Source organism: Vitis riparia, chromosome 19 (assembly GCF_004353265.1).
Source record: "Vitis riparia cultivar Riparia Gloire de Montpellier isolate 1030 chromosome 19, EGFV_Vit.rip_1.0, whole genome shotgun sequence".
In the NCBI taxonomy this organism is placed as follows: Eukaryota; Viridiplantae; Streptophyta; class Magnoliopsida; order Vitales; family Vitaceae; genus Vitis; species Vitis riparia.
Genome location: NC_048449.1, coordinates 21,515,869 through 21,541,131, shown reverse-complemented (window position 1 = coordinate 21,541,131; position 25,263 = coordinate 21,515,869). Strand labels below are relative to the sequence as shown.

General features: G+C 35.8%; 1 protein-coding gene and 1 long non-coding RNA gene across 3 annotated transcripts; both read left to right on the top strand.

The window, feature by feature from the left end:
* The first annotated feature begins 2,430 nt into the window (after positions 1 to 2,430).
* Positions 2,431 to 11,172, top strand: LOC117909631 (putative disease resistance protein RGA4). Of its 2 annotated transcripts, XM_034823717.1 has the most exons (3): positions 2,432 to 5,263; positions 5,633 to 6,618; positions 11,142 to 11,171. In XM_034823717.1, exons 1-2 carry the CDS (start codon positions 2,653 to 2,655, stop codon positions 6,589 to 6,591), a joined length of 3,570 nt encoding a protein of 1,189 aa, XP_034679608.1. In that variant the 5' UTR covers positions 2,432 to 2,652; the 3' UTR covers positions 6,592 to 6,618; positions 11,142 to 11,171. The 2 variants fall into 2 exon arrangements, with proteins under 2 accessions (XP_034679607.1, XP_034679608.1); XM_034823716.1 differs by having other exon boundaries at positions 2,431 to 6,618; positions 11,142 to 11,172.
* An 81-nt stretch (positions 11,173 to 11,253) lies between these two features.
* Positions 11,254 to 24,089, top strand: LOC117909634. Its single transcript, XR_004650415.1, has 3 exons — positions 11,254 to 11,283; positions 12,374 to 12,518; positions 23,701 to 24,089. It is a non-coding gene; the product is annotated as an uncharacterized LOC117909634 (long non-coding RNA).
* Positions 24,090 to 25,263: the final 1,174 nt, after the last annotated feature.

The window sequence follows — 25,263 nt, the reverse complement described above, 5'->3', positions numbered from 1 at the left end:
ATAATATTCAAAATTTATTATTATAAGAATTTATAAACTAAAAGTTATTTAAATTATATAGACAAATGATCATTAGAAAATGCATATATTTTCACAAAATCATAACATTATATTTATAAAAATACGAATATGTGTCACTCATCATCATAAACTTATCATATTTAATCAACTCTAAAATAAGTTAAGGAATTTTAAGATTGAAGCTTCAAAAAGAGTCAAACAAGTAAATTAAATACATAAATAAATATATAAATTATGCTGAAAATACATTTCAAGTTAATTTAAACAAATTTATTTGATGTAAAATAAGAATAATGAAATGGTATATAGTGATTTTATTTGTTTGGACCAATATCATTATTTTTATTTTATTTATTTTGTATTTTTGATTGGAGTAACATGTGTACGTATGGATTTGCAAGAGAATATTGATTTCGAGCACATGGGTGTTAACATACATTAAATAAAATATAGAATATTAATATATTTATAGAATTGAATTTGATATACTTAATTTTATCATACTCAAGCAAAATGTAAAAAAAATTAATAGTAATTACAATTACAACTTACAAGTAACATTAATATATTTTTATTAATTTATCTAATAATAATTTAAAAATGACTTTGTTAGTTTTATAATTATTTATGATATTACAATTGATACAGAGTTTTTGGACTAATATTTAATATCTTTTTATTGAACCTTTAAAGTAATAAATTAAATTGAAAATTTTAATTAATTTTTTCTTAAATTAATTTTATAAAATTTAAAGTTTTATATAAAAAAAAAAAATCAAATTGATTTGATGAGATCAACGTCAATTCAATTTACCTTTTTCCCATCCCCACTCAAAATTGAAAAAAGATCGTTTTCTTGAGAATTAACCTTATTTATGGTCAAGAATCATAGTATTTTGTATGAGATTTTAAATTTACTTAATTTTTAAACTAGCGTTAATACATGAGATTTGAAAGAATATCATAATCTAAAAAAAAAAAAAAATTAAAATATGATAATTGAAAAAATATTTTTAAATATATTGTAGTTGAAAAAAAATTCAATTGAAAGTTGAATTTTCAATTGAATATGGAAATTGCTTTTTAAGATGATAATTAAAAAAAAAATTGTAGCTTAGGAAAGAATGCTAAAATTATCATATTTTACTAAATATTTTAAAAATAAATAATATTTTTGTCAAAATGTCATTGATACATATGTCAAATAATAATAATAATAATAATAATAAAAGAGGAGTCTTGACAAGCTTAATTTCTTGTATGATTCCATCAACATGTTTGTGTACATAATGTATAATGGAATCCCATCTTCTGTTCACCTTCTTATTTTTCCCACTTGGATGATTTTACCTTTTTGTCCTTCAAATGCTTTATTATGATTTCAAAGCATTAAAAAATAAAAATTAATGTGGCATGTGAACGCTGACATGCACGCACAATGAAAGGGAAAAACGTGTTTTGTTACACGCAAAAGAGACGTTGGCCCAACGGCCGTATTGATCCCTGATACCATCCAATGGTCAGGAACGGTTTTCAACGGCTACTTCATGATCCAACGGTCAGATTTCGATCTCAATGTGATCCAACAATCAAACACATTTCCCAATGGCTATTGTGATTCCCAGTAGAAATACTTCATCTCTATTCCGTTTCCTCTCCATTCCACTTGAAAGCCTTCCTGATCTCGTATTAATTATTGCATCGATTTTTTTTTTCTCATTTTCTCTCAAAATTTTATAATTTTGAGGCACAACTCGTATTAATTGCATCAAAATTTTTCTTATTTCTCTCAAAATTTTATAATTTTGAGACTGTTGAAGCTGCTGCAGATTTATTACGAATCAACGTCAACCACTACTTAACGTATGTCACTAAATTAATATTGTTATAAATTATGACTATGGTTCAATTTGAGTATTAATTCAATTTTTTTAATATTAAATTTAAATTCATTGTTTATGCTTCATTATTATAAATTTAATTATTTACTTATTTACTTATTGATAACCCTATAATTAATTAATTCAATTTAAACATTAGTTTAATATTTGATTTCATTGGATATAATTTTATGTGGTTTATCATGTACTTCCACATCTGTGTTATTACTTCATTGCTTATTTTTTAAAATATTTTTAATATTTCATAAGTTTTTGATTAATTTCTATTCATAAAATTCAATCATCAATATTTATTTTATTTTATTTATATAAAATCACCAATTTATTTGAGCTTTAACAAGTGACCAATTATATATATAATTATCTTATCTTAATTCATCCTTAATAGAAGGAGTATAACTAATCAATATAAAATAATGTCGTAATGTGATGTAAAAATGCATGCCTAAAAATCATAAATTTGAAGAGCATGTGCCTCGTATTTATTTATAACCATAATACATTGAAATCTCTTTCTAGAAATTATTTGATGAGCATATGATAAGTTCACATTGCTTTTTGACTAATCAAAGTATATCATATTAGGCCCACTGCATCTTCTTCTATTATCCTCTCACTAGCTCTCTGTATATCATCACTGCTTGTCTGGTGGTATTCTCTCTTACAATTCTCTCAACTCCTTCTCCTACCATACTTTGTTGGCGTTCTGTAGTTTGAGTTCTTCCAAAAAATGGCTGAACAAATCCCATTCAATATTATAGCTGACGTTTTAACCAAGTTAGGCTCCTTGGCTTTTCGACAAATTGGATCTGCGTTTGGTGTGGCAAAAGAGTTAACGAAGCTTACGGAGAAACTGGACGCCATCAGGGGTGTACTGGTTGATGCTGAGAAGAGGCAGGAGGAGAGCGATGGAGTAAAAGCTTGGGTGAGGAGGCTCAAAGATGTTGTGTATGATGCCGATGACTTGTTGGATGACTTTGAGACGCTTCAGCTGCAGCGTGGAGGAGTAGCAAGGCAGGTCAGTGACTTCTTCTCATCTTCAAATCAGCTTGTATTTCGTTGTAAGATGAGTCATAGACTCAAGGATATTAAAGAAAGGATAGATGAAATTGTAGAACAAATGAATCTGCTAAATCTTGTTCAAGGGAACATAGTTCAGAGGGAGGTGGAGAGTAGTTGGAGAGAGACTCACTCATTTGTGTTGACCTCTGAAATTGTGGGAAGAGAAGAAACCAAAGAGGAGATAATAAAGTCGTTGGTGTCATCTGATAATCAAGAAATTCTTTCCATGGTTGCCATTGTTGGGATTGGGGGGTTGGGTAAGACCACCCTTGCCCAGTTGGTGTACAATGCTGAGACAGTGGTGCAATATTTTGAGCCCAGAATATGGGTTTGTGTTTCTGATAATTTTGATGTGAAGTCGTTGGTTAAAAAAATCTTAAAAGAAGTGTGTGAGCAAGATGTAGAAAGGTTGGAGTTGAATGGTTTAAAAAATCTCCTTCATGAAAAAATTAGTGAAAAGAGATGCTTGCTAGTGCTGGACGATGTTTGGAATGAAAATTCTGAAGAATGGGATCGACTGAAAAGTTTGTTGATGGTTGTTGGAAGGGGAAGTAAAATTTTGGTGACCACCCGACATAGTAAAGTCGCATCAATAATGGGAATTAATTCTCCCTTTTTGTTGCAAGGGTTGAAAGACACCCTGGCTTGGGATTTATTTTCAAAAATAGCATTCACAGAAGAACCAAAGAAAGTGCATCCAAAGTTTGTGGAAATGGGAAAAGAAATTGTAAATATGTGTAAGGGAGTTCCGCTTGTCATCAAAACATTGGGAACAATATTGCGCCTGAAACCAGAAGAAAGTCATTGGCTGTCCATAAAAAATAATGGAAATTTGCTATCACTAGGAGCTGAAAATGATAATGTTTTATCAGTGTTGAGGTTAAGCTACAATGATTTGCCAATCTATTTGAAGCCATGTTTTACTTATTGTGCGTTATTTCCAAAAGACTATGAAATTGAGAAAAACATGTTGGTGCAATTATGGATGGCACAGGGCTATATTCAAACTTCAGATGTAGGAAATCAATATTTCAAAGAATTATTGTCAAGATCATTATTAGAGGTGGCTAAAAAAGATGTTGATGATAATATATCAAGTTGTAAAATGCATGATCTTATTCATGATCTTGCACAATCTATTGTTGGATCTGAAGTCCTCTTTTTAAAAGAAAACGTGGAGAAAGAGAAGATATCAGAAAGAGTTTATCATGTGTCATTCTTTAAGATGTCCAATATCCATTGGAAGGATTTGAAACACACAAGGACCATTTTCATTTTGAAATTTGATAAATGGACTGGAATTGATAATTCAATTTGCAGTACTACACTTATTCCAAATTTTAAGTGTTCCCGTGTGTTGAGCCTAAATCAAACCGTTGCAAAAAAGATACCAAAATCTATAGGTAAATTGAGTCATCTAAGATATCTCAATCTTTCATGGTGTGATTTCAAGGTACTCCCAAATGCTATTACAAGGTTATATAATTTGCAAACATTAAAACTTACTGGTTGTAGAAAGCTAAAAGAATTTCCCAAAGACACAAGGGAATTGATTAATCTTAGGCACTTGGAGAATGATTGGTGTCGAAGTTTGAGTTATATGCCATGTGGGATAGGGAGGTTGACTTTGCTTGAAAGCCTACCACTGTTTGTTATTGGAACTGGGAGTAAAGTTGGCAGATTGAGTGAATTGAAAAGGCTGAACAACCTTCGAGGAAAGCTACGGATTGAAAAGCTTGGAAACGTAAGGGATGCTAACGTAGAATCCGAGGAAGCAAATTTGGGGGAAAAACAATACATTGAGTCCTTGAGATTAGAATGGTCATATGGTGAAGAAGCTCAGTCCGGTGAGGATGCTGAGTCAGTGATGGTAGGCCTACGGCCACATCGAAACCTGAAGGAGCTTTTTATAACAGGATATGAAGGTAGGGTGTTTCCAAGTTGGATGATGAATGGTGGGTTGAGTTGCATACTCCCTAACCTCATCAAAATTAATTTGGAAAGTTGTTCAGGATGCCAGATTCTACCATCATTTGTTGAACTCCCTCACCTCAAGTCTCTGAATCTTTGGCTTTTAGAAAAGGTGGAGTACATGGAGTACTGTTCATCCGGAGGGCCATTCTTCCCATCACTTGAGTACCTCAGACTCAACTGCATGCCAAAGTTAAAGGAGTTGTGGAGGAGGGACTTATCTCCAACACACCCACCTTCATTTCCTCGTCTTTTAGAATTAACACTCAGAAATTGTGATGAGTTGGCATCCTTGGAACTGCATTCATCTCCTCTTCTTTCCAAGTTAGAGATTACAGAATGCCATAAGTTAGAGTACATGGACTACTGTTCATCCGGAGGGCCATTCTTCCCATCACTTGAGTACCTCAGACTCGAGCGCATGCCAAAGTTAAAGGAGTTGTGGAGGAGGGACTTATCTCCAACACACCCACCTTCATTTCCTCGTCTTTTAGAATTAACACTCAGAAATTGTGATGAGTTGGCATCCTTGGAACTGCATTCATCTCCTCTTCTTTCCAAGTTAAACATTACACAATGTCCTAAGCTGACATCCCTGCGACTGCCTCCTTCTCCTCTTCTTTCGCAATTATATATCTGGTATTGTGGTGACTTGGCATCCTTGGAACTGCATTCATCTCCTCTTCTTTCCAAGTTAGAGATTGAAGAATGCCATAAGCTGACATCCGTACTACTGCCTCATTCTCCTCTTCTTTCTAGTTTAGACATCAGGAATTGCCCCCAACTGACATCTTTACTATTTTCTCCATCTCCCTGCCTTGAGAAGCTGTACCTATGTAAAGTCAAAGAGGTGGTACTACGGGAGTTGATGTTGGCTACTGCTTCATTGGAGTCTGTGTCTGTTGAAAGCATAGATGATTTAAGGTCTCTGCCAGACGAGCTTCGTCAACATGTTTCCACTCTCCAAACTCTCAAAATTTGGGACTGCTCTCGTTTGGCAACAATACCACACTGGATAGGCAACCTCACCTCACTTACAGAGCTTGGAATCAGATACTGCCCTGAATTGACATCATTGCCCCAAGAGATGCGCTCCCTCACCAACCTACATTCACTCTCAATTGACTACTCTTGTGGTTTGGCATCATTACCAAACTGGATAGGTAGCCTCACCTCACTGACTGACCTTGAAATTGGTTCTTGCTCTCAATTTACATCATTGCCAGAAGAACTACGTTCTCTTGGAATCCTCAAGAGTCTCACACTTCGCGACTGGTCTGGTTTGACAATGTCAGATTGGATAGGCAGCCTCACCTCGTTAACTGATCTCGAAATTGGTCCTTGCCCTGAATTGACATCATTGCCAGAAGAATTGCGCTCTCTTAGAATCCTCAAGAGTCTCACAATTCACGATTGGTCTGGTTTGACAACGTTACCAAATTGGATAGGCAACCTCTCCTCACTTGAAAAGCTTCGAATTAGTGAATGCCCTAAATTGACATCACTGCCGGAAGAGATGCGTTCCCTCACAAACCTCCACGTAGTCGAATTCATTCATTGTCCATATTTATTCGAAAGACGGGATCAAGAACAGCCCAAGATTGCTCATGCCTCATCCAGAACCTTTAGTTCATGAATGGACTGATGCAGGAATCCATTTCAGGTCTGCAACGAACCTTTCTTCTCATTCTTTTATGCCTTCGTTTTTAGTATTTTTACAATCAATATCTTGTCATAACATGAATTCTATTTTGATTATTTATGTAAAGAAAAAGTTTATTATATTATCATATAAAGCAAAATTTGTTTTTGTTGCATGTTTGGCCCTTATCCATTTATGAAAGGCTTATACCTTAAAGATTTCCACTGCCGGTATAAAATTGTATTTTATTGATTGACCTTGATCTAGTTACTATAGCAGATCCACCTTACTTAAGAAGTTTGTGATTATTGCTTGGCCCACCTTGAAATCACTACCTGTATTCTTCAATTCCCCAGCATAAAATCACTGCCAGAAGTTTAGTTTGGTCAAAGGATTTTTCATGGCCCAAAAATTCATATATGCTAGATGGCGAATGTATGTAGGAAAGACATCTACTCCCTTTTAAATTCAGATGTGCAATCTGCCATAACCCTCTTCCCACTATTAATAGCTACATCATCCTTTATCTTGATATTGATTGCTTAAAAGTGTCATGCTAAAATTTTGTTTTTTAATTCTCATACTGACACATTGAGTAGGACAACAACAAGTAGAGCAGAAATTTTGTACAATGCTTCCCATTGTATTTGCTCTGTGTTTATTAGCACAGACAAAACAGAAGTCCATTTTTTTGTGCATTTTTCATATTTGAGAAATTTCATAGTTTATGTTATTGTAGACATAATTGTTTTCAAATCAATGCAAAGAAGGATAAGCATGGAGCTTAGACATTTGACTTTCTTTAGTAACTAGAAATTAAGGGTTTGCTTAGACTAGTATTTTTGTATCAGTGGCTAGCATACTTGACTTTTTCAAGTATTTGAAAATTCAGAGATGCGATAACATAATGTCTTTTTATCAATGGATTCTATACTCTATTTCATCTTAAGAGTTTAAAATGAATGTTGCAGAGAGCCTCATCATTTATATAAAGAGGATGAGGTTGTCATGCCAATCCCAAGGAATTAGAAACTTAAGTTAATTGTCTCTACTATTGAGGTTTCATCACGTTACCATTTTGGAAATTTAAAAAATCGTTTACTATTCTGGTTTAGCAATAAACCGCCTCATATTTCTTAATGAACTTCAAATAGTGGTCTATCATGAATTAAAATCACTACTACCAGAAAGATGTGCCTCTCAACAATCTTATTTTCCCAATATTGATACTGACTAGAAATGGATGACTAATTCATGGACTCATGGGCTTTTTAATTATGTCATCTACAATATATTCCAAGTCCATGAATCTCTTCCTATGTTTGATAGCTTCATTTTCTCATTAAATTACAATCTATGTTATCAGAAGATATCCTGTTCAATTGATTCCCATGCATGAGCACACTTGAAGAGAAAATTTCATTGCATATGAAGGGAAAAATTGGAGCCAAAAAAGTTTGATGTTCTTTTTGTTGTCCAAAGTATCATGTGTGCTTTACACCTAATATAATGTAAGCAAATCCATCATTACTTTAGCTTTTTGCATTTTAAAAGTTTAGGAAAAGATCATGGTTGACCTAATTACTATTTTCCTACATATTTCAGCTTCTTTGGAAGCTTGCTATTATTCATATGTACTTGATGGCAATGCTTCTAGTGGTATTCAAAATTTTTGCTCTATTAAATTTGAGCCTACAATTCCAATCCTCTCCTTGCTTTTGAAGGTTGCATCATTTTATTTTCCTATCAATTTATTAAGAACATTTTACTCTGGTTCCTGTGACTTTTTATTTTTTTATTTTTTTAAATTCACATATGAATTAACACAATAACCAAGTATATTGCAATGACATTTGCAATTCCTATCAAGAGTGTAATTATGTTAATCAATAGTTGGTGGAAAAAGTAATTATGTAATATTGATAAAGTAATTATGTAATATTTGTTCTGTCTCCATCTTTTTTATAAAATCATTAGATTAGTAAATTTGGAGGTTCGTATCTTCAAAGATATGAATTGCTAGTCCTTTTTACTTTGATGGTTATAAATCAAGGTATGATCTTGTTATTTAGAGTTTGCATTCTAAAAATGTTTACAAAATTTATTGGGTTAACTATTGTTGCAAATTTAAATGCTACCTCACCTCCATAAAGCAACTGGAAAGTGCAGATTTTCATAGACTAATATCTTTCTAGTATTTGTAACCTCATCTCTCTAAAGTAACTAGAACTTGAGGATTGTCGTGGACATTTCTACCACACCTCATTTCTCCCTATTTTACAGCTATGGTAACCTAAAATCTCTATCTCACAACCCTTAAAGCCTTAGAAGTTGTCTCTACTTTTGGGGCTTCAAATTGTTGATGACTTTGAATTGAAACCACTATGAGAACGTATGTGCTTACAAGCATTTTACAAAACTCATAATTTATAATTGTTGACACTTATTTAGAAATGTGCCCAAAGGAAAAGGATGAAGATTGGCCTAAGATTTCTAAATTTCCTACAATTGTGTTATGAGTGCACATAAACATGAAAGGGTCAGCTTGACTATATGTAAATCCTGTGGTTAGAAAAGTGGTTGAAATGATGAGGCTTATTGCATATCAGGTTTTATCTAATAGTATATGGAACTACAACCTAGGGGCTTGCTTGAGACACAGACTAGCAAAGATGGCTGATTCATAAACTATTGTTACTCTCTCTAATTCAAGCATGATATCAACAATATGTTGTGGATTTGCAATGCAGCCTTTTTCCTATTTTAAGGGGTTCCACTTTTTTTCTTCTTTCTCGTACACTGTTAAAAGAGTGTTATACTTTTTCTATAATTATGTTTTCCTGATTCTCATATGCATTAGTGCATATAAAGATTTTTATTTTTATTTTTATAAATTTCTTGCCTTTAGATCTACTACATGAATATATAAGTGTATTAAGAATTGATGATCTTTAATTTATTACTTCCCATTCAATTTGTTAAAAATAGTTTTAGTTTGGTTGGAGTTCCGATTTTTTATTTTATTCATATGCGGTAGAACACCCACAATTTGAGTGAGCTGTGGAATTAAAATGCTTCAGAGTACGCAAACGATAATGGTAATGAGTTGGTAAGCAATTATTAATTGCCTCTTCTTCACTATAATACTTGTATATTCAGAACATGATCCAATATCTCTTGCAAAGGAGTTGATTCAAGATGTTACAATGCTTTAAACTCTCACAATTGACAACTACTCTGCATTGGCAATACTACCAGACTAGATGGGTAACCTCACCTCACTTGAGCTTCAGAGTTCATTCTTGCCCTAAATTGAAGACTAGTTTGGTTATACAACTTTACTTAATTAGATAGGCAGCCTTTGGTTGATTGAAAACCTTGAAATTCATGAATGAGTAGCCTAAGATTGCTCATGTCTCATATATTACAATTTGCTAAACATTTGACTGATGCGGATTTTAGGTCCGAAATCCACACTTCTTCTCATTATTTATGGTATAATTTTTATTACTTTTACAATCAATAGCCTATAATTGCATGAGTATTAATTTTGTAATTCTGGTATGTATTAGCATAAAAAGCAAAAAGTGATTTTGTTGTTTATGTTCACACCTTGTCCATTTGATGAAATGCTTAAATGAGTGAGTTTAAAAATTGTGCTCTTTAAATTAGTTGCTAATGTATAATTGAATATCGACCTCAATTTATTACTATTTTATGGAAAATTCACCTTGCTTAAGAAGTTTATGATGATTCTTTGGCCCACATAGAAACCCCTGTCTAGTTACATTCTTCCATTCCTCAACTTTAAATAATTGTCAAAAGTTTTGGATTGATCTAAAGATTTCTCTTAGCCTAAAAATTCATATATATTAGGTGGTCGATGTAGAAAGGACTTGTGCTCTCTTTTCAATTTAGATGTGCAAGTCGTCGTATATTTGAGGTAACCTCCTTCCCCTTATTAATGGCTGCATCATATTTTATTTTTGTAGTGTTTTTTTTAATGTGTAGTACTCCCTGTAATTTGGTTGTTAATTCTCATATGTACTAGCCAGTAACCAGATTGAATGTGTAAAACAAAACATTTCTAGATTGCTTCCATTGCTCTTTGTGTATTAGCATAGACAAAACAAAAGTCCATTGTTTTGAAATATCACTTCCTTATTATGCCAGTCCTCTATGCTCTGTGTGTGTGTTTTTTTTTATTGTTTTGGTATCTTTTATTTTTTATTTTTTTGTTAGGTAAATTTTTCATGTTGCTATGTGTTATATAATTAGCTTTTTTTTTTTTTTGTTTTGTGCTAGAAATCATGTTTTTATTTTTATTTTATTTTATTTTGCTAACCATTAGGTGGTGGAGAAATTGTTTATCTCATTTGGCTATTCCCCTCTTTTATAGATAACTAAGGTTTTAAATTCATATCTTCAAATGTCAATTGTTACATCTGATCAATTATTGTGATTGTTTACTAAAATGATCTTATTACTTTGTCTTTGCATTCTTCATATTTTGGAAATTTCTTCACTAAAGTATTTTATTGCAGATTTAGTCAATGCGGAAAAGGATAAGCGTGGGGCTTGGACACTTAACTTCCTTGAGTAATTAAAATTGAGGGTTTCCATGGACTAATGTTTTGATATCAATGGCTTCCACACTGACTCTACAAGTATTTTTAAAATTCAAAGGTGAGATAAAGTAATGTCTTTGTATCAATTGATTGTACATTTCATCACCCTTAAGATATTAGAAATGAATCTTGCACAGAGTTAGGCATGCTAATCCCAAGGAGTTAGAAGCTTGAGTTGTTGTCTTTACTATTATGGCTCAACATGTTACCATTCTGGAAATTCTAAAAATCATCAATCGGTTTGGTTTAGCAAAAGACTACTCCGTGCACATTTCTTAATGAACTACAATTAGCACTCCTCTTATGTTCCTCATATTGATATTAACTAGAAATGGATGGCTAATTCATGAAGGACTAATAGGTTCTTTAGTTATGTCATCTACAATATATTTCAAGACCATGATCTAAACTCTCTTCCCTTTTCTGATGGCTTCATTTTTTGTTATTTCATTGCAGTTAAGATCAGGGATTCAGGCCTCTTCTTTCTGGTTTATACATCTGGGAATTCCCTATGCTAACATCCTTGCAAGTGTCTTCACTACCTTGGTGTCCTAAGACACTAAGATTGCATAAAGTGAGAGAGGAGAGGTATTACGACAATTAATGCTTGTCACTACTTCTTCATTGGAGTCTCTATATTTTGCATCATTGATGAAAGATATCTCTCCCACATGAGCTGCTTCAACATGCTTCAACTCTTCAATATCTGAAAATTCGCTAATGTTTTGGTTTGGCAACGTTACTACCCTGGATAAGCAGCCTCACCTCACTTACAAACCTTCATATATCTAATTGTGAGCACCTACGAGAAAGATGTAGAAACTGGTGAAGACTGGCCCTAGATTACTCATATCCCATACATTCATTTCTACAATTATAAAAAATGAATTGATACAGAAAGCCCGTTAGGTGCGAAATCCCTCAATTTTATTATCTTACAAGCAAAATGCTCTGTTTTCATTTTGCTTTGGCACTTCTTTATATTTGCACATCATATGTTTGTCAAAATGCTCAAATCAGTAAGTTCGAAATTTTTCTCTATCTAACCAATTTCTTGTGTTGTGTACCAAACTAATCATTTTACTTGGAGTTCTACATTCTAAGAGTTTTATGAAATATTGATGTCTGATTTGAATAATATTTCTCAGATTTTACCTTCCTAAAGAAGCTTATGATTGGCCTATAAAGCCCAAAGGAGACTAGTCTTGAATTGACCTAAAATTTCACATCTCAAAGAAAGTTATCTCTTAGATGACTCGTGCAAAAAGGAATTTTTCTATCTTTTGAATTTAGGTAATCTTTCTCCCACTATCAATGACTGCATCATCATTGATTTTTCTACACTCTGTCTTCTCTATGCTCTCTGTGTATATATTATATTCCTATGTTTTATACTATTTTCTAAAATATCACTCGAACTGAAGCACAACATAGACAAAAACACTTGATTATTATGTCAATCATTGATAGAGTTAGCATAGAGAAAATATAATGTTCCATTGATATTATGATTTAGTTGCCATGTATATACTTGATAAAACAAAGGCTATGAATTAATTAAGGAAAATACCCAAAAGGGGGGGGTGAATTGGGTTTTTCAAAATCTTTTTCCACACAATAATATATGCACAAAACAAATAAAGGAAAGAGATAAGGTTAGAGAATTCAAACTCGGGTTTATAGTGGTTCGGCCCTTCCTTGCCTACGTCCACTCTCCTCAACCTCCTAACCGAGTGAGGGTTCCACTAACTTGATGCTTCAATCAAGCTTTCAATCGTCTTACACTTGGATTCCGGCTCCAATGGGCTCTTACACAATCACTTCAAGATTTGAACCACTTGAAGGCTTTCACACTTAGTTTACACAAGGATGAAACTCTCAACCTAGCTTAAGGATGGCTCAAGTTACAAGAGAAAGCTAGGATGAATTGTAAGAGTGCACTAAGAATATGCAATTGATGGTTTGATGCACTTAGAAAGAAATGGAGAGCTTTTTGATCAAGAACAGGTAGGTAGGCTTTGAATGCAATAGTTCTCTTAGTCAAATGAAGAGGAGCTCTCAATTTATAGGTTTCTAAGCTCGGGAGACAAAAACAGCAGAAAAGTAGCCTCGACCGGACGAGCAAAGGGTCGACCGGATCACTAGCCGTTGGTGCAATTAATGCATGGCAGGTTACCGTTGCCTCGACCGGACATCGACCGGACCTCGACCGGACCGACCGACAGGGTGAGGCTCGACCGGGAAGAACAAGCTACTGGGAGAGAGAGAAAATTTTTCTGCTCCCTCGACCGGACCTCGACCGGACAAGGGTAACCGGTCGACCGGTTCCCCAACCGGTTGAGCCGGTTGGCCATAGCCTCGACCGGTTGAGCCTTTTGGCCCCGAAAACCTATCCTTTTTTATTTCTTTCTTTTCCAATACTTAGGCAAGGTCTTTAGGTGAGTTAATATGCCAATTTTGAATCAGTTTGCCTAAGGTATATTTGATAAAACTCGGGTTTTAAAGAAAATCAAGTTTTAGAGAATAAACCGAGTTTTCTAAGATGCATGAAAAGGTATGAACATCCTAAGTGCACTCATGCTATCATCTTACATTCATTTCCTATGATTACAAGTCTTCCAAATGATCTCGATCCCGTATTCGTTTGGTCCTTGATGAATTTTTGAGATTAAGCCTGAGATTCTTAACAGTTTAAAACAATTAGTCACTTAACCATGGTTTGTTATCATCAAAACCTGATTAGGAGAACCCTTGGGCTAACAATCTCCCCCTTTTTGATGATGACAAACCTTGGTTATCTAGGAGACAAAGAAATCTCCCCCAAACCAATCATGGAATAATCAACACAAAATTTAGGAAATTTAAAGCGAGAAGACAATGTGAATCAATAAGAGTGTCATATCATATATAAGCATGAGCAACAGTACATGAAAGCATAAGTATGATATGCATGGAAATGAAAAAGTCTCCTAATGTCCCTATCCTAACATATCTCCCCCTTTGGCAACATAAAAAGAAACGAAGGGGGATCCCAAACAGAATCAAGGCTGAGGAGGTGGTGGTGGAAACACAGAGCGGAGGTAAGCCATCATCTCCTCGTGCTGACTCTCCTGGCGGCTCTCAAGACGCTCAATCCTCTGTACAAGATGCTCAAACTGAGAAGTAAAGCCGGCCTGATACTGATCGATGCGATCCTCCATGGAATAAAAGCGAGTATCATGAACCACTGCTAACTCCTCCATACGAGACCCGAGAGAGCTGATCTGTGCCGACAAATCCATCCAAGGTGGATGATCAGGAGTCGGAGGAGCCTGAGATGGTAGCTCGGTAAATGATGGCTGAGATGAGTGGCCTGCGGCGAAGGATGGCTCAGTCATCATAGGCTCGGAGAAGATAGCCTCAACATGAATGCCCTCTGACTGATGTGGAGGCGGAATGTCAAGCTCGGGTCCTGTCTGCTCAAAGCCCCTCTGAGGGTCCAACCCATCCTCCATCTCTCTGATCTCATCCTCCTCCTCTACTCCGGGATGTCCTCGGGCCTGTCGCTCGGCTTTCCTAACCCATGACCCATCGGGGGCCTTCTCAAGCTTCATGCGTCCCAAAGAATGCTCGTCATAAGTGTCATATATGCTGGGTGCCTCAAACTCTGTCTCTCTACTCAAGTCTACCCCAGCATCCTTGAAGACACGAGTGAGGAAGCGGCCGTAAGGAAGCACACGTGTGGTACTCTCACAGCAGGCCATCATATGCCTCATCATCACATATCCTACGTGTATCCGCCTCCCGGTAAGAAGTGAGTCAACAAGAAAGGCCTCATAGTAGGATACCTCATCCCGATGTCCTCCACGTGGCAATAAGATGGAGCATATCATATGGTGAAGGACTCGGCTAGGCACGGTCAGACTGTGTGCTGAAGGTTTGCCCGTCCCATGGGCAACTGCAAGTCCGCACAGTCTCTGAATGGCCTCTAGGCTCGAACCCTGGGATAGTAGGCCATGCCTTGGCCTCATATACTGGGAGACCAACAGGAGGAATGTCAAGGATGCGGCAGATGCTATCCGGACTCAGCTCAATCTCAACTCCTCGGACAGTGGTCCTAATCGGTCCTCCAAGTCCATAGGTCATCCTGGAGTAGAATGCACGCACTAAGGTCGGATAAATAGGCTCAGAAATCATCACAACTGGCAGCCATCCCATCCTGACGAAAAGTCCCTCAAACCCGAGGCTCTGAAGTTGGGAGAAATTGATGTTTCTCCCTGGAACCACCTTTCTTTTGGCGAAATGCGCCTTGTACCTTTGATAATCCTCAACTGAGCCGAAGAGGGCGGTGTCGTATCTCGCCTTTCGGCGAGCCTCGGTCTGCTCAGGCTGCTGAGAGGGCTCAGCAGGGCGCTTGCCCTGAGCTCTGGAAGCACCCGTCTCCTTTCGAGGAGCCATCCAAATCCAAAAATGAAGATAAGCTTGGAGAAATGAAGAGAGCAGGCAAAGAGAGAAGACCAACCCGAATAATAAACCCTAGGCGCGCGGGAAAGAAGCAAAACCAGAAGATGGCGCAGAGAGGAGCCAGTCCAGATCCGAAGTCCGAATCCGTCCAGAGATGGAACCCTAGCCCCAAAATCTCTTCAAAAGTCACTCCAAACCCCGAAATCGGTCCAAGGAAAGTCCAAACAGGTCTCTGAAGGCGGGAAGATGAAGAGGCTTCAAGGAATACCAGAGAACAGTGGAAAAAACTGATGCGCGGGGGCTCTTTAAATTCCCAGCCCCGACGAACCGGTCGACCGGTTCCCCAACCGGTCGACCGCTTGGTCAACGGTCAACGTTCTCATTTTCCAATTTTTCTTGCATTTTCTTGTCTTGTGATCCTCCCCTGCCCTTTTCAGTTGAAATCCCCAATTTTTGATGTCCAATGCCACGGGAATTTGTATTTTTGGTCAAAAATTGACCTATTTCCTAAGGGATTGCTATATGATGCGTATGAGATGAAATTTATGCAATCCTAATGTATTTCCAACAAGAATTCATTAAACAAACATCAGATCAAAGAGAAATAACCCCTAGTTGTCTTCTAATATCGGAAAATTGTTCTTCACTTAGAGGTTTTGTAAAAATATCGGCAAGTTGATCTTTTGTGCTTACAAATTCAAGTGTAATGTCACCCTTTTGTGCATGATCTCTAAGAAAATGATGTCTAATTTCTATATGCTTGGTCCTAGAGTGTTGCACGGGATTTTTTGAAATATTTATGGCACTAGTGTTATCACATTTGATAGGAACATGCTCAAAAGACAAGTTAAAATCACTAAGTGTTTGTTTCATCCAAAGGATTTGTGCACAACACAAACCGGCTGCTATGTACTCGGCTTCAGCCGTTGACAAAGCTACCGAATTTTGCTTCTTACTATGCCATGAGACAAGTGAGTGTCCTAAGAAATGACAAGTGCCACTAGTGCTCTTTCTTTCAACTCTACAACCGGCAAAATCGGCATCCGAGAAACCAATCAATTCAAAATTATCACCCTTAGGATACCACAAACCAATATTCATTGTCCCTTTCAAATATCTAAGAATTCTTTTAACGGCACTTAAGTGAGATTCTTTAGGACAAGATTGAAATCTAGCACACAAGCATACACTATACATGATATCGGGTCTACTAGCGGTCAAATAAAGCAAAGATCCTATCATGCCTCTATACATAGTTGAGTCAATAGATTTACCTTTTTCATCCATGTCAAGCTTGATGGATGAGCTCATTGGAGTTTTCATCACCTTGGCTTCTTCCATGTTGAACCTCTTGAGAAGATCCTTTATATACTTTGCTTGATTGATGAAGGTTCCTTCCTTTAGTTGCTTGATTTGAAGTCCAAGGAAGAAATTGAGTTCTCCCATCATGCTCATTTCAAATTCACTATGCATACACTTAGAGAAATCTTCACAAAGAGAGTCATTAGTAGCTCCAAAAATAATATCATCAACATATATTTGAACTAGGAGCATATCCTTTTCTTTGGTTTTTATGAAAAGAGTTGTATCAATTTTTCCCATTTTAAAACCCTTTTTCAAAAGAAATTTACTAAGCCTTTCATACCAAGCTCTAGGTGCTTGTTTCAAACCATAAAGTGCCTTTTTGAGTTTAAAAACATGGTTTGGAAAGTTAAAGCTTTGAAAACCGGGTGGTTGCTCAACATATACTTCCTCATTTATGAAACCATTTAGAAAAGCACTTTTCACATCCATTTGATATAGAATAAAGTTTTTGAAACATGCAAAAGCAAGCAACATTCTAATTGCTTCCATTCTAGCTACGGGGGCAAAAGTCTCTTCATAGTCTATTCCTTCTTCTTGATTATACCCTTGGGCTACCAATCTTGCCTTATTTCTTACTATGATGCCATTTTCATCCATTTTGTTTCTAAAGACCCATTTGGTTCCAATGACACTTTGATTTGAAGGTCTTGGTACTAGTTCCCATACTTCACTTCTTTCAAATTGATTTAATTCTTCTTGCATAGCAATCATCCAATTTTCATCAACTATAGCATCTTTTATGTTTTTAGGTTCGATTTGAGAGATGAATGCAAGATTATTACAAATATTTCTAAGGGATGATCTTGTTCTTACCCCACTTGATGGATTACCAATGATTTGATCTTGTGGATGATTGATGACAAACTTCCAATCTTTTGGAAGGTCTTGGCTTGATTCACCTTGCACTTGTTGAGGAGGAGGTAGTGCCAAAGGTGATTCTTCTTTCTTGGGATCCTCTTCACTTTCTTCTTGTTGTCTTTTGTCTTCAATTTGCAATTTTCCCATGGAGGTCTCCAATCCTAAATCATCATCAAAACTTTCTCTTTCTTGAAGAGAATTGTTAGATTCATCAAAAATGACATGGATGGACTCTTCTACAACCATGGTTCTTTTATTGAAAACTCTAAAAGCTTTACTTGAAGTTGAGTAGCCAAGAAAAATTCCAACATCGGATTTTGCATCAAATTTTCCAAGATTATCTTTGGTGTTTAATATAAAACATTTGCACCCAAAGACTTTGAAATAGCTAATGTTGGGTTTCTTGTTTTTCCAAAGCTCATAGGGAGTTTTCTTAAGAATGGGCCTCAACAATATTCTATTTAAAACATAGCAAGAAGTGTTTACCGCTTCGGCCCAAAAATACTTTGGCAAATTGTTTTCATTTAGCATGGTTCTAGCCATTTCTTGAAGAGTTCTATTTTTCCTTTCAACTACCCCATTTTGTTGAGGAGTTCTAGGAGCCGAAAAATTGTGATTGATACCATGCTTATTGCAATATTCCTCAAAGTCAAAATTCTCAAATTCTCTCCCATGATCACTTCTAATGCAAGTGATTGAAAAACCTTTTTCATTTTGAACCTTGTTACAAAATTTTGAAAACTCATAAAAAGCTTCACTCTTTTGACTTAAAAACAAGACCCATGTGTATCTAGAGAAATCATCCACAATGACATAAGCATAAGATTTTCCTCCTAGACTAGGTGTCCTAGAAGGACCAAATAAATCCATGTGTAGCAATTCAAGAGGTCTAGATGTTGAGATGAAATTTTTGTTTTTAAAAGAGTTTTTGATTTGCTTTCCCATTTGACAAGCTTCACAAATTTTGTCTTTTTGAAAATTAATTTTGGGAAGGCCTCTAACAAGTTCATCTTTGTTGAGTTGGGAAATGAGGTCCATGTTAGCATGTCCCAACCTCCTATGCCACAACCAACTTTGATCATGCATGCTTGAAAAACATCTATCATGGCCATCATATTTTGAAATATTTATAGCATATACATTTTCACATCTATGGCCAATGAAGATGGTTTTGTCATTTTGAATATCCTTGATGATACAATGAGATGCTTCAAAAATTACTTTAAAACCTTTGTCACAAAGTTGACTAATGCTCAAAAGATTGTGTTTTAAACCATCTACTAATAAAACACTTTCAATAAGGGAGGATGTACCATTACCTATGTTACCTTGACCAATGATTCTTCCTTTTGCATTGTCTCCAAAGGTGACATATCCTCCTTTTCTCTTTGTAAGGAAGGCAAACTTGGATTCATCACCGGTCATGTGTCTTGAGCACCCACTATCCAAGAACCATTTATCCTCCTTTGAGCCCTACAAAATAGAATTCAAGTTGATTTAGGTACCCATGTCTTTTTGGGTCCTTGAGGGTTAGTGACTTTGGATTTTTCAACCCAAACCTTTTTAACCTTAGCATTTGAATTCTTTTGAGCACCATTTCTTAAGGGACATGTACTACTAATGTGCCCTCCTCTTCCACAAAAGTTACAAATAGTGGAAGGACATTTACTTGAGGATTCTTTTACAAAATAGTTTTTAAAATACTTTTGGTTCTTTGAAGATTTGAATCCTAGTCCTTGTTTGTCAAAAACACATTTTTGGCTTGCTAAGATCATTTCAAAGGACTTTTGTCCACAAGAGAAAATTGAAAGAGAGGAGGTCAACCATTCATTTTTCTTTTTCAAAATTTCATTTTCATTTCTTAAAATCTCATTCTCTTTTTCAAGATGAGTTTTAGAGATTTCATCAATCGAAAACTTTTCTTTCACTTCCTCAAGTTCTTTTTCAAGTTCTTGAATTCTCTTTTTAAGAGAATTATTTTTCAAACTAAGTTTTTCAAAATCATCATATAGTTCTTCAAAAATAGCATGCATATCTTCATCACTAGAGTAAGAGTTTACCTCATCAAGATCATCTATTGCCATGAAGCACATGTTTGCCACTTCTTTTTCCTTTTCTTCCTCGGAAGATTCTTCACTCTCACTCCAAGTAGCCATCATTGCCTTCTTCATTCTTCTCTTGGCTTCAAGTTTGTAGAGAGGACAATCATATTTAATGTGTCCCGGTTTTTTGCATTTGAAGCATATCAAATCTCCTTTCTCTTCCCATTTTTCCTTGTCACCATGTGATGAGGATTCTCTTCTTGAGGGATTTCTTCTAGAGATAAACTTTTTCCCTCTAAACCTTTCACCTCTCATGTACTTGTTTAGCTTTCTTGTGATGAGAGCTAAATCATCATCTTCTTCAATTGGTTTTTCTTCTTCAACATCTTCTTCTTCCTTGGTTGTAGCCTTGAGAGCTATGCTTTTCTTCTTTTTGTCTTCACTTTCTTGTAGTTGCTTTGTCAAACTGATTTCATAGGTCATTAATGACCCTAAGAGTTCTTCCATAGGTAGCTTGGTCAAATCTTTAGCTTCTTGAATAGCGGTGACCTTTGTATGCCACTTTGAGGGGAGAGACCTCAATATCTTCATCACCTTTTCGGATTCATTTATGACCCTTCCCAATGCTTCAAGGCCATTGACAATTTCAGTGAACCTAGTAATCATCTCAACAATAGTTTCAGTTTCTTTCATTGAAAACAATTCATAGTTATGGACAAGTATATTAATTTTTGACTCTTTCACTTGATTAGTTCCTTCATGAGTTATTTCAAGCAATCTCCAAATTTCCTTAGCAGATTTACATTGGCATATTCTATTGTATTCATTCCTATCCATAGCACATTGCAAAGTATAAACGGCTTTAGCATTTAGTTGAAAATTTCTTCTATCAAGCTCATTCCATTCTTTCTTGGGTTTTGGAACCAAAACTCCATCAACTAATTTAGTGGGAAGAGTTGAGCCATCTTCAATGACATCCCATACATCTAAATCAGTTGATTGTAAGAACCAAGTCATTCTAGATTTCCAATAGGGATAGTCGGTTCCCGTAAAGAATGGAGCTCTATGTTTTGAACAATTTTCAGGTTGAGTTGAGCTTGATGGAATAGCATTTTCCTCTTAGACGATTAAGTCTTAAGCAAGAGGTCTAGCTCTGATACCAATTGATAAAACAAAGGCTATGAATTAATTAAGGAAAATACCCAAAAGGGGGGGTGAATTGGGTTTTTCAAAATCTTTTTCCACACAATAATATATGCACAAAACAAATAAAGGAAAGAGATAAGGTTAGAGAATTCAAACTCGGGTTTATAGTGGTTCGACCCTTCCTTGCCTTCGTCCACTCTCCTCAACCTCCTAACCGAGTGAGGGTTCCACTAACTTGATGCTTCAATCAAGCTTTCAATCGTCTTACACTTGGATTCCGGCTCCAATGGGCTCTTACACAATCACTTCAAGATTTGAACCACTTGAAGGCTTTCACACTTAGTTTACACAAGGATGAAACTCTCAACCTAGCTTAAGGATGGCTCAAGTTACAAGAGAAAGCTAGGATGAATTGCAAGAGTGCACTAAGAATATGCAATTGATGGTTTGATGCACTTAGAAAGAAAATGGAGAGCTTTTTGATCAAGAACAGGTAGGTAGGCTTTGAATGCAATAGTTCTCTTAGTCATAAATGAAGAGGAGCTCTCAATTTATAGGTTTCTAAGCTCGGGAGACAAAAACAGCAGAAAAGTAGCCTCGACCGGACGAGCAAAGGGTCGACCGGATCACTAGCCGTTGGTGCAATTAATGCATGGCAGGTTACCGTTGCCTCGACCGGACATCGACCGGACCTCGACCGGACATCGACCGGACAAGGGTGAGGCTCGACCGGGAAGAACAAGCTACTGGGAGAGAGAGAAAATTTTTCTGCTCCCTCGACCGGACCTCGACCGGACAAGGGTAACCGGTCGACCGGTTCCCCAACCGGTTGAGCCGGTTGGCCATAGCCTCGACCGGTTGAGCCTTTTGGCCCCGAAAAACCTATCCTTTTTGATTTCTTTCTTTTCCAATACTTAGGCAAGGTCTTTAGGTGAGTTAATATGCCAATTTTGAATCAGTTTGCCTAAGGTATATTTGATAAAACTCGGGTTTTAAAGAAAATCAAGTTTTAGAGAATAAACCGAGTTTTCTAAGATGCATGAAAAGGTATGAACATCCTAAGTGCACTCATGCTATCATCTTACATTCATTTCCTATGATTACAAGTCTTCCAAATGATCTCGATCCCGTATTCGTTTGGTCCTTGATGAATTTTTGAGATTAAGCCTGAGATTCTTAACAGTTTAAAACAATTAGTCACTTAACCATGGTTTGTTATCATCAAAACCTGATTAGGAGAACCCTTGGGCTAACAATACTTTAGTTGAACTTTTGTGGCCGTATAATAGTTGTGAAACCAAGGTTTGGTTAATCTTGATTTTGATGATAACAAAACAAGGTTTAGAACTAATGATCATATTTCAAGTGTGATTAGGTAAGAAGATTTCCAAAGTGGCAATCACAAAGACAAATCAAGTCAAGGAGAAATCATAAAGAAGAAGACCACCTCAAAGAGAAGAGTTTTTCAAGACCAAAGCTTCATAAGATCTCTTTGTAAGGTTGTTGGTGCACTAGGACTTTCATGCATTTCATTCTTTATTTATACACCAAAATCATTCAAGAGTAATATTGTTTTAAATATCTTAAGAATTGGATGATTTCATGTTTTCAATTTAACCTTGTGTTAAATGATTTTCAAACTTGTGTTAAAAGGTTTTAAGTTGAAAAAGGATTCAACCGGTCAACCGGTTGTGCTCGTCCGGTCGAGGACCGGTTGAGGGAGGGCAAAAAGTTTCTCTCTCTCCCAGTGGCCTCGGTTGAGGTCCGGTTGAGACCCAACAATCACTTTTCCTAACGGCTAGTCAACCGGTCGACCCCTAGCTCGACCGGTCGAACCCCCAACGGCTAGTTTGACTTTTTTCTTCTATAAAAAGGCTCCAATCTTCATTGTTTCATAAGTTTAACCTGCCCAAATCATTCTTGATTATATTTGAGCCTTGGAAGAGTGTTTTTGAGTGCACCATTGTTTCATAACTTGCATATCTTTAGTGTACCATTTAATCCTAGTTTTTCTTGTATCTTTGAGCCTAAAGTTCTATTACTAGGATTTTGAGATATCATTATTTGTATATCTTTATGAGGAATTTTTTCAAGTGTGGGGTATCACTTGAGGGGTTGTTCAAGAGTGGGATAACTCTTGAGAAGTGTAAAGGGTGCTTGGAGCCAAAAGTCCAAGAGGGTGAATTGGAACCATAATCCAATTGTAAAGAGATTGGAAACTTGGTTGAAGCTTCAAGATAGTGGAACCCTCACTTGGTTAGGAGGTTGAGGAGAGTGGACGTAGGCAAGGAAGTGCCGAACCACTATAAACTCTCGTGTTTGCACTCTCTCTTCCCTAACTCTTTTAAATTATATGTAATTGTGTTTATTTTGTTTATTATATATTTGCATATAATTGTCTCTTATTTTTGCATAGTTTAAATTTGTGAAAAAGATATCATCACCCTATTTACCCCCCCCCCTCTAGGGTGATTACCATAAGTTGGATTAGCCTCAAATTTCTAACAATAGTAATTTGAAAAATGTATCTTTAAAGATATCAATTCACAATTCTATTTTGTTAAAAAATGATCTTGCTATTTTGTGTTTGGAAATTTCTCAGGTTAACTATTTTATTGCAGATGTAATTGTTGTAAATTCAATGTAAAAAGGGATAATGGTGGGGCTTGGACATCTCAATCAGTGGATGCAATATTTGATCACCTTTGAGAGCTTGAATAAATATTGCAGAGAGCGTTTTTGTCAAATAAGGAGTTGGTGCGTTCACTATTCGGGCTTTAAAATGTTAACATTTTTTAAATCCTTACAATCATCAATTTCTCTTGTTTTGCAACTTAGTCAGACTAGAAGATAGCCTGGCATCTCTTAATGAGCTTGAAAATGATGTTGGCCTTGAATTGAAATCACTGCCAGAAGGGATGTGTCACTCAACACTTCAATTTTCCCAAAATTGATATTGACTAGCAATGGTACCTGATTCATATAGGATTTCTGTTCTTTAATTGAAGCATGTCATCCACAATATATTTCAGGTTTGCAATCCAATGTTCTGTCCTATTTTTAACAGCTTCAATTTTTGTAAAGTTGCTGTCTATATGTTTGATTAAATGCTTAGATCACCAAGTTTTTGAAAATTTTGCATCTTCTACAATTTGACAAGTTATTAATTGGTAATTTGGGACCAACCTAATCATTATACTTCAAGTTTCACATTCTAAGAGTTAGGCAAAATGCTAGGGTTGATTTAATCAATATTTTCTTGCAGATTTTACCTTGCTTAAGAACTTCTGATTGTTCATAGGCACAAAGGTGTCTCATATCCCAATGTAAAAAAGGATTATGGTGAAGATGGGTTGAATATTGTCCATGCCTTGGGAGCAAGCTTTTGAGGGCTGGTGAAAAGGAAAAAACTCCATTCATTTACAACATACTCTCTTCTCTGCTCTCAATTGACAACATCACTAGACTAGATAGCAATCCTTCCAATACTTAAGGAGCTCTGAATTCATCCTTGCCCTTAGTTGACATTACTACTAGAAGAGATGCATTCCCTCAATACCTTGCAGACTTATCATTTGGGACTGTTCTAGTTAGGCAGCCTCATATCATTTGCATGCCTTGAGATTAATCATTGCCAGAAATTCATTTCTACTACATGACCAATGTAGAAAGGACTTTTCCTCTCTTTTCAATTCAGGTGTGCTATAAGACATAAATTTCAGTAAATCCTCCTCTAACCTTTGATGGTTGCTCCATCATTGTTTGTACTCTGTGCTATTGATCTATTAAGAATGTCAGAGTCATCTATAATTTTGTTCATTGATGGATCATGTCAAGCAAAACATTTTTATACTACTTGTCTTATCTCTGCTTTCTATGTATGTACTAGCATAAACAAAATAGTAGTTTATTGCTATGATTTGTACTAATTTCTAAAATATCACTCGAACCAAAACACAAATGGACAAAAACACTTGATTATTATGTCAGCCATTGATAGCATTAGCATAGACAAAAACAGTTGTCCATTGATATTATGATTTAGTTGTCATTTATCATAATTAGTCCAACTTTCTGGGCTTGAAATAATGCTTGTAATTAGTAAAGTTTGAAAATCATATCTTTAAAGACGTCAATTTTAGTACCGTGTCTTTTCATAATTATACTTAACTCATAATTTCTTG

What these genes read in the sequence shown, in the direction of transcription:
- LOC117909631 (XM_034823716.1), top strand. Translation starts at nt 2,653, where the DNA reads ATGGCTGAACAAATCCCATTCAATATTATAGCTGACGTTTTAACCAAG.